This window comes from Astatotilapia calliptera, chromosome 7 (assembly GCF_900246225.1).
Source record: "Astatotilapia calliptera chromosome 7, fAstCal1.2, whole genome shotgun sequence".
NCBI classification, from domain to species: Eukaryota; Metazoa; Chordata; class Actinopteri; order Cichliformes; family Cichlidae; genus Astatotilapia; species Astatotilapia calliptera.
This window is the reverse complement of record NC_039308.1, coordinates 5,721,999-5,734,941: the sequence shown is the minus strand read 5'-3', so window position 1 is coordinate 5,734,941 and position 12,943 is coordinate 5,721,999. Positions and strand designations below refer to the sequence as shown.

The window sequence follows — 12,943 nt, the reverse complement described above, 5'->3', positions numbered from 1 at the left end:
GAAGTTGAATGTGTGTTATACATGAGCTCTTTGTGTGTGTCTCTGTGTGCTTGACCTGCAGACAACTGGATGTTTGTGAGACTTAATGAAGTCCAACTGTGTGTTGCTGAGCTCATTCAGTGAGGGGCTTTCACTCCCCAGCTGGACCTCAGCTCTCTCTGTGCCTCTCTTTCTCTCTCACCGTCTCTGGCCAGAGCACAGAAATAAAATTCAGAGCTGTTGTGTTGCTGTTAGCTTCACCGTTACAACAGCATGTTTCCAAAACAACATGTAACTTCATCAACAAATGAAAATCTGATTCCAGATTATGAAGTGTACTAGAAGGCAGTGATAGGCAACCAGGGAAATGTAGTATAGCTACTTTTAGACAGAAGTTCGATTAGCTACACATTAACACCTAAGGAGTGGGTAAAATGTGGTTACGAAGCAGCAAAGTCTAAACATTTTCTTGAATATGCCACATGAAGTTTGAAAAAAGGCACTTATTCATAGTAAGAGATATTGTGTCTTACAGTCTGTTTAGTAGAAACCGCATACTAATGCTGGTTGAAGCTTCCCTTTGCTCTCAGACAGCTTCAGCTCTTTATTGTCATGATCCTAGTTTTGGTTGTTATAGTTTTGATTGCTAGGTTTTCATTTGTTATCTAGCCTTACATTTTCCCTCCTCCTGTCATATTGTGTCTAGTTTCCGGTAGTCGTATCCCTCTTTGAAATCAGTCCTGTCTCAATGCTCAATTTGTCTGTTTCTCGGTTATGCCTCCGTGTGTAGTCCATGTCTGTTATGTATTTTAAGTTCTATCCCTTGTTCGGTGTCTCCATAGTCTCGCCTCCGTCTCCATGTTTATTCGCTTCTTTCCCAGTGGTGCCTCTGTCTCTTGCTCCCTCTGTTCCTTGTATTTAGTCAGTCTGCATCTCAGTGTGTTTCTCATACTTCCTGTTTTACTTTGATAGTCTTCTGTCCTGTTTGCAGCATGTTCTGTTTTCGTTCCCCGTCTCGTTAGTTAGACTATGTTCAGCTCGATCCCCACCTGTGGTCTGTTCCCTTGTTTGCCTCTGCTCATTGTCATGATCTCTCTCAGTTTTGTGTGTTCTGCCACTATGTTTGTTTAGTTTATACGGTTTTTATTTTCATCGTCAAATTAGTGCTGCTGTCCTGCTGTATCAGAACCTGTGTAGTATCAGGTCCATAGACCATACTGTATAAACACTGATTTGCACCTGTGGTCTTTCTAATGGTGATGTCTGCAAGAGCAAAAAGGTTGGTTCTGTCACGATCCTGGGTCTCTGACCCAGCGTTTTCAGTTTACGTTTTGAGTTCTTAAGTTATTCCTTTATTATGTTGAGTAATTGGATTATCTTTTGGTTGCCTTTAGTTTATTTATGTTTCACTTAGGTCTTCGGTGTTAGTCTGTCATGTTTCTTGTCTTCTTGTCCTTGTTGTGAAGTTGTATTGTCATGTCTGCTTTCCGTTCAGTTTCCTGTTTTATTTTGAAGGTCTATGTCCTATGTCAGTGTAGTCAGTTTTGCTTCTTTTGTCTCGTTATGTCAGATTAGTGGCAGCTGTTTCCTCCTGTGCTTCCACTTCCCGCTCGCCTTTTGTTAATATTCAAGTTTTGGTCCAAGTTCGTTGGTGTCTATATTTTGGGTCCTCTTCGCAAATTCATACAGTGTGGTGCCGCATACTGTGACAGGTTCTATAGAAGTCTTTTCCTCCTTTGAGTTGTGATCTTGGTAAACACTTTATTGATTAGTTTAAGATCTCAGTCACAGCTTTTAACTGTTATTGAATACACTAGGATCCATCACAAGGAGAGGTGACTTGGATTAGTTTGCTTTTGACTGACACTACCACGTGATAAGCTGTGATAAGGCATGCAGTGTCAAACCTGGTTTTATAACACCAAAAGAACGTGCTCAGCTCAAGGCTTTACAATGCGACCTCACCAACCAAAGCTGAAGTCACTATCTAACATTTTATTTCCAGTCAGTGATCTAGTTGCTCAGAAGGCCACTGAAAGCCACTAAATTAATTTTCTTCATTAAATTGATTTGCCAAACAATTTCTTTCTGCATTATCCTGATGAAAGTAGCTGTTAAAAGATGCCAAAAGGGATTCAGGTGATCTGTCACAATAATCAGTCAGAACGTGGTATTTAATTCAGAAATGAGAGGTGTACTATGAAACAGGTGTACATAGTCTTTGTTAGCTGGCCTAATAAAACCAAGAACCCTAGTCAGAGATACTGGCTATCACAACAGTGGTTCACAGTTTTTTGGGTTAACCCATGGTGTTAATTTCTATTGTAACATCTGTATATTAAAGCTAAGTCCTTGGAGTTTAGTCCTACGAAATGCACAACGTTTGGTGAATTGAAGATTCTAGACTGGCTGTAGGTGTGTAGGATAAGTCTCTTACCTGTTAATCTAATAGAAGGGCATCCCTCGGATACAGGCAGGTTGACATTCAGATTGCAAGCACGGCATCTGCCGCCAGATTAAATGTAGCTTTATCAAACATGGCTATGGTTTTAAGTCTTCAGGAGTGCAGTTTCAGTGAACCTGTTCATAGTTAATGACAGTAGAAACAAACATTCTGAGAGCCTATTTGATGTAGTTGTTAACCGAAGCTCCTGGCATGTCCTAAATTTGATATTTCAGTATGTGGATTTTGTTTTATTGCCTTAAAGATAAGTAGGGACTTGTCATTAGTTATGATATAGCCACATACATACCACATTTTTAATTCTGCACCAACACAAGAAGTCAAGATAAAGTGTATATCATATGAAATATTTTTTCCACCTCGTTTGATGGTTCTTTCACATTTTGTTTTTCTCTTTCTGCAGACATTGAGATGTGTGGTTTTGGTTGGAAGAAGTTTCAATCTCACTGCTACAAGCACTTTACACACCGTCGGACCTGGGACGCTGCAGAGAGGGAATGTCGGATACACGGAGCCCACCTGACCAGCATCCTGTCGCATGAGGAGCAAATTTTTGTCAATAGTAAGTTTGTGTTGTTTCGATGAGGTGTCTAAAATGTTCCTTATACTATCAGTCGACAGTATAAGGAATTATGGGTCTAGAGAGTCTGTGAAAAAGTCCTTCGGGGTACAAATACTAAAAATGCATATCATAAATGAAACAGTTTTTGGCCGTGCTAGCAGCACAACTTTGTTGTTTGTGGTCAACCACTCGTCCAGACTACTTTTGGTTGGACGGTCTAAAACTAAATCTGATCATATTTTTGAAAATACAGTAGAAATGGCTACCTAAAACATTAGTTACATTTTGAGTAGCTGCTTTGTTATTTGATTGCATTGATTTCAACATGTCTTTGGGTTTCATTCACAACGAATGTATGTAAAAAAACAAACAAGCAAACAATGAAACTTTGATGATAAATAATAATTTTACCAAATTTGAAAACGCAAGCAAATGCTACACGATTTGCAGTCACTGCTCTACTACAGAAATCAGTCTGAGAATAGTGATGGAGCTGCAAGTAAACTCTGGTGAAGCTACTGACACTGAGCTCAACGGTGCTTCACCATAATTCTTTGTTGTCTGTTTACACTCCTCTCCAAAATGCTTTGTTTGGTATTGATCAGGTTCTGCTTCGGTAAAATGATCTCGGACTCACTGCATCGTGCTTTTTCCCTGCAGATCTAGGAAGTGACTACCAGTGGATTGGCCTGAATGATAAGATGTTTGAGAGAGACTTCAGATGGACTGATGGCAGACCAATGGTAAGATAAGCACTATTGATAAGATAAGTGGCTATGGATATAGTTAGATTTACAGACATCAATGATTATTGATCGTGGGGCGATCGTGACTCAAGAGTTGGGAGTTCGCCTTGTAATCGGAAGGTTGCCGGTTCGAGCCCCGGCTCGGACAGTCTCGGTCGTTGTGTCCTTGGGCAAGACACTTCACCCGTTGCCTACTGGTGGTGGTCAGAGGGCCCGGTGGCGCCAGTGTCTGGCAGCCTCGCCTCTGTCAGTGTGCCCCAGAGTGGCTGTGGCTACAATGTAGCTTGCCATCACCAGTGTGTGAATGTGTGGATGACTGTGTGTGTAAAGCACTTTGGGGTCCTTAGGGACTAGTAAAGCGCTATACAGGCCATTTACCATATTGTTCCCCAGTGTAACCATTTGCAATTTGATTTAAAATCAGCCTTCAATGATACATGATGGCTCTCATATAGCAGTAGCAGAGGTGTTTTATTAAGGTACTGTTAATAGCCAGAGTATAATAGTTTCACATTTAACTGAAAGAAAGAAAAACACATGGCAGCTTTCCAAGTCTTTAATAAATGTAGAGCAAACACGTTACAAGAAATGTCTCGGCTCTTAGGGAGCTGTCTACTATCTACATTAGTCAGGCTTATTTCAGTACAGTTTCAAGATGAACCATTTTACATGAACGAATCCAAAATAGATCAGAACCAGATGAAGTGGGGAATGACTGGAACCGAACTGGACTTGGGCCAGATTGGGCCTCAAGATTCATTCCATGATCTTTATTCATTTTTGATATTCTTATTCATTCTACTGTGCAAGTAGAACCAGACGTGGTTTGCTAATCTGTTATGGAGCCTACAGGTTCAGGTAGATTTCTTTGATTTTCAGTGGAAAATATGTTGGGGTTCAGATGTTCTCAGACACTGTACCTTTCAGAATGTTGTTTGACTTCAAAAAACACGAGTCCAATGACAGAATCATGCCTGTTTTTAATGCTGTGCCACCTGAGGGCCCAGATTGATTTTCAGCCTTGTCCCGTGAAGGCAGAGATGATGATATTATGAACTGTAGCTGATGAAATATTGAGGCCTACTTTTTTTCTTCATTGAAGAAAATTATTCAGAAAATGTTCCACAATTAGTAGACAGTTTTTTTTTGTGTGTGTGTGTGTGTGTGTGTGGGTTTTTTTTTTGCAGATTGGGGAACCTCTGCCCATCTTTACTTCTGCATCTCTAAGTTGCTGATTTTATCCTCAGTCAAGTTTACGACCTGTTGCTATATTTAACTTGCTGCTGTACCACTCTGAGCATGCCTGATCTCTGGTTAGTACAGTACAATCTGGGAATACCAGGTGCAGTAAGATTTCAATCTTAAATATCATCAGCCTCTCTCTTTTAATGGGTTATGTCCCACAGGCGTTCAAGCTGGCAGTAATTAAACCACTACTTAAAAAGCTACTTAAAAAGCTGGGTTAAGATCACTTGAGTTAATCTCTAGGAATAGAGATTATATCTTAAAGATATAATGATGTGGATGATTAATTTCCTTCTTCTAAATTCAGATAAAACTGATGTTATTTTACTCGGCCATAAATATCTTAGAAATATGATATCTTACACTTACACTAGATGCCATTACCTTGGCCTCCACTGTGAGAATTCTTGGAGTCATTTTTGACCAGCATATGTACTTCAATGCGCATATTAAGCAACTTTGCAGGACTGCTTTCTTCCATTTGCGCAGTATCTCTAAAATTTGAAACATCCTGTTTCAAAGTGATGCTGAAAATCTAGTTCATGCATTTATTACTTCTATGCTGGACTACTGTAATTCGTTATTATCAGGAGGCCCTAAAAACTCCCTGAAAAGCCTTCAGCGCGGCAACAAGGCTACTGACAGGGACTAGAAAGTGAGAGCATATTTCTCCTATATTTGCTTCCCTTCATTGGCTCCCTTGTAGATCCAGAATCAAATTTAAAATCCTGCTCCTCATATACAAGGTCTTGTATAATCAGGCTCCATCTTATCTTAAAGACCGTTATAGTACCATATCACCCCATTAGAGCACTTTGCTCTCAGGCAGCTGTCTTGTGGATATTTAAAGTAGAATAGGAGACAGAGTGTTGAGCTTTCAGGCCCCTCTTCTGTGGAACCAGCATCTAGTTTGGATTCGGGAGACAGACACTTTTAACATTAGGCTTAAAACTTTCCTTTTTGACAAAGCATATAGTGAAGTTTGGCTCAGTTGACCCTGAACCCGCCAAAGTTATCCCACAGCTAAGAGAAGATTCAGGCTACTATGGGGCTTCTCATCATGCACTGAGCGTTTCTTCTTCACTGATCTTTTATCACTCACTATGTGTTTATAAACCATTTTGCATTAGTTATTATTACTACTCTGGCCACCCTTCCCTGAAGCTGGTCCTGGTGGAGGATTTTTCCTATTAAAAGAGAGTTTTTCCTTCCCACTGTTGCTAAAGCACTTGCTCATAAAGGGGCATCTGATTGTTGGGGTTTCTCTATATTATTGTAGTCTTTACCTTTTAATATAAAGCACCTTTGGTGATATATAAATAAAATTGAATTGAATTTAAATTGGCAATAAACCTTATTCGGGGCAAAATGTTCATGTGATGTAGCAGTTGTAGGCAGTGATGACACAATCTCAAACACATGGTTCATCTGCTGGAAACTCAGAGCAAGAAAATTGAAATCTGATCCTGAAGAGGGAGGACTGTGTCATGTGTTATCATTCTTAATACAGACACACCCTGAATGGGGTCAAATCGGAGCCATACACCATGTTAAGTGCGTGCAGTAGATATACAGTATAAAATGAACAAAAATGAACTTTTTGTGTATTTCGTCTGGTATATAAGGCCACACAACCTTGGGTTTGTTTAGGCCTGTTGTTTTTTGTCTCTGCAGCACCACTGTCTGTATATTTTATGAATTACATCCAGTCACATGTGATGAGTATTGACTGCCTTCTGAAGAGGATAGGTGGGGACTTCATAGTCTATATTCACAAAAGAGATATTGTCCATAAGTTGTCCATAAGTAGATACAGCTATCAGTAGCTACGATCGTAAAGAGGACATTAATGAGAAAAATACTGGCAACAGCCAGTGCTGCCCCTTAACCATCCAGCAGTTTCAAAATCCTACATTACCTAATTTTTGAGTTATCGCATTGACAAGTTTTTCAGAAAACCTGACTTCGAATTTGAGTTTGAGGCCACTAAGATTCTAACTTGTAGATTTTTAGCAGATACAACTCATTTTCAAGTTCTCTTATTTACAAACCTTGGTGTCCACACAGTGTCAGGCTGACAGGTTAAAAATCCCCCCAAATGATCTTGTTTTTTTAAGTGTGATTTGACCCTATATAAATAAACCTGAATTGAATTTGTTTTTTTCTGTGCATTTTCCGAGAACAGGAAAGGTGCTTAAATCACAACTAAGATCACAAGTACCTAAAATATTTGGCCAGTAATGTATGTTTTTGCTAAATTTGCAGTTCAAGGTTCAAGATTACTTTATTTCTATCCCTAGGTAAATTTGCTTTACATAAAAAAATGATAGCATTTGGCATCCACTCACAAAGCACACACACACCCATTAAACCTGACAAACACATATTTGATAATTAGATGCGTGATAAAAAACAATATAAATAAGATGAAGATGAATCAAATAAAACAGTAGCACCAGTAGGGACAAAGCTGTTTTTATATTACTAACTTGGGACTAGAAACCTCCGTCCAGAGGAAAGAAGCTGAAATTCACCCCATAGAGGATGGGGGGCCATTATTAACAATTGATAAAGCCATCCTTTGTATCTGTTGAAAGTACAGGGAGGCTAGACAGGGCTGTGACTCACCTGTCAGGACCATCTCACTATCTGATTCAATGAGTTTTTTCTCTGTGACAGAGGTCTGACTGAACCATGCCACCAAACAAAAAAAGTGCCTGTAGCTTATGCCCTACTTCTGTGATAATGTTGAGGTGGAGGGGGAGAGGTGAGCCCTCGGGTGAACATAGACTATAGTACTGAAAAGTTGTGGAAACTCATGAGGGGGGCAAAAAGGGCACAGTGGCAACCGATAAAAGTTCAACGTCTGGTGTGCAAATAAACTCTCTAACAGTCACAGCGCTATAGTAACGTTTATTCACATACAAGCATACTCCCCCTCCTTGGGATTTCCCCTTTACCCCCACATCCTGATCCCGATGAAATGGAGCTCCAAATCCATCCATCCATCCATCCATCCATCCATCCATCCATCCATCCTCATCCGCTTTATCCGAGGCTAGGTCGCGGGGGAAGCAGCCTAAGCAAAGAGGCCCAGACCTCCCTCTCCCCAGCCACCTCCTCCTCCAGCTTATCCGGGGGAACACCAAGGCGTTCCCAGGCCAGCCGAGAGATATTATCTCTCCAGCGTGTCCTGGGTCTGCCCCGGGGCCTCCTCCCGGTGGGACATGCCTGGAACACCTCACCCAGGAGGAGCCCAGGGGGCATCCTTGTCAGATGCCCGAACCACCTCAGCTGGCTCCTTTCGATGTGGAGCAGCAGCGGCTCTACTCTGAGGGTGAGGGACCAGACAAAGAGCGATTCAGAAGACCCTTATGAAAAGAACATCGAGGGAACAGTTTACCCTGCCCGGGATAGGGTTACCGGGGCCCCGCCCTGGAGCCAGGCCCGGGGCGGGTGCCTGAGGGCGAGCGTCTGGTGGCCGGGCCTTAGTCCATGGGGCCCGGCCGGGCACAGCCCGAAGAGGAGACATGGGCCCATCCTCCCGCAGGCCCACCACCCGCAGGAGGCGCCATAGGGGTCGGGTGCATTGTGTGCCGGGTGGCGGCCAGGAGCGGAGGCCCTGGCGGACTGACCCCCGGCTGCCAAGACTGGCAATTTGGAGCTTTCTGAGCTCTTTCAGAGAGCTCCAAATCCGTCAATTGAAAAATCGACGTCCTGGTCCTGCTCTGTCAGCCATGTCTCAGAAAAAGTCATCACACAGCTGTGCCTGTGTGAAGTCTTTCTGGAACCTAACGTTCCGCTGGAGTTCATGCAGCTTGCTGCTCACAGACTGAACATTTCCCAGGATAACAGAGGGCAGGGGAGTTCGACTGACCTGTTGTCTCCTCAGACACAATTTAACACCTCCATGTCTCCCTCTTTTTGTCTTCCTCTTATCACTTGTTCTGTCTTTTGGTATAAAACCCAGCATACATGGGGTGAGGTCCTTACCACCATACAAGAAGTTAAGTTGTAGCAGCTCCTCACGGGAGTAAACAATCCTCAGCGGGCTTACAGCCTCACACGCATCATGGGAAACAGGCCAGCACAGCTGGGGCCTTATTTAGAAAAGGAAAAAAAACAAACACAAAAAAACAGAAAAACAAACTTAGGATGCTAAGCGCTTGTTCATTGCTGGTCGCTAAGTGCACATGCCATCTTAAATGTAACAGCATTACTTTGTAAACTAATTTAATTAGACAGTCTGTAACATAATGCCCTTTGTAATTTGTCTTCTGATAGCAATATGACCATTGGAGGCCAAACCAGCCGGACAGCTTCTTCCAGTCAGGAGAGGACTGTGTGGTGATGATCTGGCATGAGGGAGGACAGTGGAATGACGTGCCCTGCAACTATCACCTGACATTTACCTGCAAAAAGGGAACAGGTATGCACATGGAAAAACATACGTGTTCTCTTTGGAGACTAAAGGACAACTGGGAAGAATGCTTTCTTTAAGTAAAAAAGCTTAGAGAAGCTTTTTTATTTAACTTTAACTTTGAAGCTTAGCTTCAAAGTTATTGGCTAGGGATAGTAAACATAGAATGAGCTGCATTCATAAACTGTGCAGGTGTAATACACAGACACATATTAGCTAATTTGTGCAGACTAAGTCTGCAGACCAAGTAACAGTCTTTTCAATTTAGTTTAGTTTTATTGCCAGCAGTTGCCAAAGCTGTGTTCTGTACCAGACTCTTCAACATGGATTAGGTTTAGAGGCCAGCCTCAAGTGGCCACGAGAGGAACTGTACTTTTGCGTTAGCTTTGTTTTGTTCAGTGCAGTACTTACATGGGGTGTGGATGAAAAAGTAAGTGTTGTCTGTTGCTTCTAATTTTGTCTCGGTGATCATTCTAACCTTAAACAACAGAATCACAGTACAGTCTTTATCTTTTACTTATCTTTATCTTTCACTTACAGTGCTGTGCATTGTATTAAAAAATGCACATTTTTTTGCATATTTGACACATGTTTCAGATCATCAATCAAATTTTGGTTTTTGACAAAGAGTAAAAACAAAATACAAAGATGGTGGTGTGTGGTCTAACGGGTGCCAGTTGCCATTTAACACATCTATAGTCACATGGAGGTTGAGAACATCATATTACAGTGTCAGGGTATAGTTATTAGAGAGTTCCACGGGAGTCATATGTTGTACAGCATGCCAGATATAGCCAGACTGCCAGAATCTTCCTGGTTTGTTCTCAACCCTGGAAAGTAGCACAGGTGGCATAGGGAGCACAGCTGGGATACCAAGCAAGCATGCTAACCATTTAAATCCCCATTACTCAACATATGGAAGAGCCATCTTGCATATGAAGACCAACAAACTAGAGCTATTGCTGGAAACTACCTCCTCTATTTGGGACTGCTGCGTGTTAATAATCATGGAGACCTGGCTACATCATTAGAGACCATGTTTATTCACACCAGAAGCTAAAAATGACATGAAGTCCAGTTACCACTACTGAAGTCCAGTCACCATGTTTGACTGGTAGTCTGATGTTCTGTTTATGAAATGCTGTGTTAGTTTGATGCCAGATGTAATGGGACTCAAACGTCCAAAAAGTCCAACTTTTGCCTTGTCAGTCAGTCTAAAGTATAAAAGTCTTGGAGATCATCAAGATGTTTTTGGCCGATCTGAGATGAGCCTTTGTTGTGTTTTGGGCAGCTGTAGTTTTCTCCTTGGGACTCACAGAACTGCAGCAAATATGTAGAGCTTTGCTTATGTTTAGAGTTTCCTGCACTGTCCCAAGTGTCAATGGAAATGATTGGTACAGGTTTGTGAATAACATTATTAAACTCTGCATCTCCTGCCAACAGTATCATGCGGTCAGCCTCCTGTGGTGAAGGATGCCCGAGTTTTTGGGGCCACAAAATTGCGCTATGACATCAACACCCTGCTCCGTTATCAGTGTAAGCAGGGCTTCATTCAGAGACACACCCCAACTATACGCTGCCAGGCCAACGGCCAGTGGGACTCGCCTAAAGTCACCTGCACAAGCCGTGAGTCTCCTCCTAATTGTACTTTAGCTAACTTTTTCATTAAAGGTCTGTAAAGTATTTTCAACTGTACTCACTTTTAGTTAATTTCTACATCTGTGCTCTCAGCTGCAACCTACCATAAGACATTTGTTCTTCAACGCCGCCACACCCAGAACAAGCATCAACACAGGCACTATCAACACCACACCAAGAGTCAGGAGGAACACAGACAAAACCAAGGGCAACAGCAGATTTCCAACATCCTGCAGAGCAACTGGATCGCCATTCAGAGTCATCGACAGCTGAGTAAGGAGAGGCAGCTGCAGGTCCGCACTCGCAGCCAGGATCAGATGAAACACTCAGTGGGTTTGTAGTTGTGGACATCAGATTTTTGGTGATGACTAATTGCAGCAGTCTGTCTAGAGGCACTGATAGAGAGTGATGTTCCACTGAACTGTCTATCAGTGTCTCTTGAGGGGACATTTTTACAATTACATTCCAGGATCAGACACCAAGGACAGTTTAGCTTCATTTCCAAACTTCATTTATTGACCACATCAGTCTCCCCACAAAACCATGGTGCTCAGATTATTGATATGCTTCCTTTTCACTGCTTCAAACACCAGCTAGTGCCATTGTTCAAATACTTGGATATGTTGTGTCTGATATAGATATACACAGCCATGTCTCCTAAGGAGGTCGCCCTAAAACCAGGTCTATCAGTCACAACACAGGAGCACTGCAGCCTTTAGCTCCTCAATGCGTTCTACACTTAATAGTCAAAGTGTTCAGTGTAACTTAAGCCATCAGCTTTTAACCTGTGCTCATAAGTCTAGTGCCTTCTGTCAGATTTTAATGCAGCTCAGTGGCAAATTTTTCATTAAAAGGAATTCAAGTCTTTATTCTTTGTTAAACAGCGTAGTCACGTCCAAGCTGGTTAAAGACACTCACACTTTGTTAACTTTTAAAAGGGATGGAAATGGAAAAATTAAATGGAAACATTTTAGCAGTTCTTGAGCAAAACTAACAAAAAATGACAACTTTGAACTTGTCACTGAATTATAAAGATGAGCAAGAATTCCTCACCTCAAATCACCTCAGATTGTTACCTTTGACCACATTTTCAATGTGTCTGCCTATCTGAACTCATTGTTTTTCATTGTTTGTCTATGATTTTGTACAAAATATTTTACCTGAGTTTTTTTCTTAATTGAGATTTGATGAACACAAATAGGAAATTGTGATGAATATGTCGTCTGTCTATGTTGTGGCTATTAATCATAGGATTAGCCATAAGAATTTAATTTATTGTATACTTCAAAACTATGAAAGGACTGTGATATTGAATAAAGGTCCATGGAACTGAAGTGATATCTTCTGCACTGTTTACAGACTCTTGTCATGATCTTTCTTATTGAGAAATCATGTTATCATTGACAGTATGTATACGCAATGCCGTCCTCTAGTTTTATTGAGATTGTTGATTTTCTTTATTGTGCTGTGACTCAAAATCGACTTCCTCTATTGTCAATGAAAACACTTCTGGTTATTTCTACGTTATTTTTACATTATTAGACACATACCTTCATGTTGCCTTTTCCTGTAGACGTGGAATCAGTTTGTTTATTGTTTTCAAGGAATAAGAGAATGTATAAGAAACAAATAAACATGACCACCTGCTCTATAAGATTTTTTTTATGCATCTCACGTTGTCTTCATGTCCTTCATACATTTTCCTTTAGTATGCGTTAACTGTCCGTTGCCATGCATTTACATGCGTTGTTATGGGTTAACTGTCCGTTGCCATGCGTTTACATGTGTTGTTATGGGTTAACTGTCCGTTGCCATGCGTTTACATGCGTTGTTATGGGTTAACTGTCCGTTGCCATGGGTTACCGGTCCGTTGCCATGGTAACCGGTCC

The 12,943-nt window shown here is 41.4% G+C and overlaps 1 protein-coding gene across 2 annotated transcripts in view; it reads left to right on the top strand.

Annotated features, from left to right (window-relative positions):
- Positions 1 to 12,708, top strand: part of vcanb (versican b) — a 33,077-nt gene extending 20,369 nt beyond the window's left edge. For both annotated transcript variants that reach the window (XM_026172694.1, XM_026172693.1), the window contains exons 12-16: positions 2,847 to 3,005; positions 3,666 to 3,748; positions 9,281 to 9,425; positions 10,860 to 11,042; positions 11,148 to 12,708. In XM_026172694.1, coding sequence (XP_026028479.1) covers positions 2,847 to 3,005; positions 3,666 to 3,748; positions 9,281 to 9,425; positions 10,860 to 11,042; positions 11,148 to 11,395 — 818 coding nt within the window. In that variant the 3' untranslated portion in view covers positions 11,396 to 12,708. The remainder of the gene's footprint in view (positions 1 to 2,846; positions 3,006 to 3,665; positions 3,749 to 9,280; positions 9,426 to 10,859; positions 11,043 to 11,147) is intronic.
- The last annotated feature ends 235 nt before the right edge of the window (positions 12,709 to 12,943 follow it).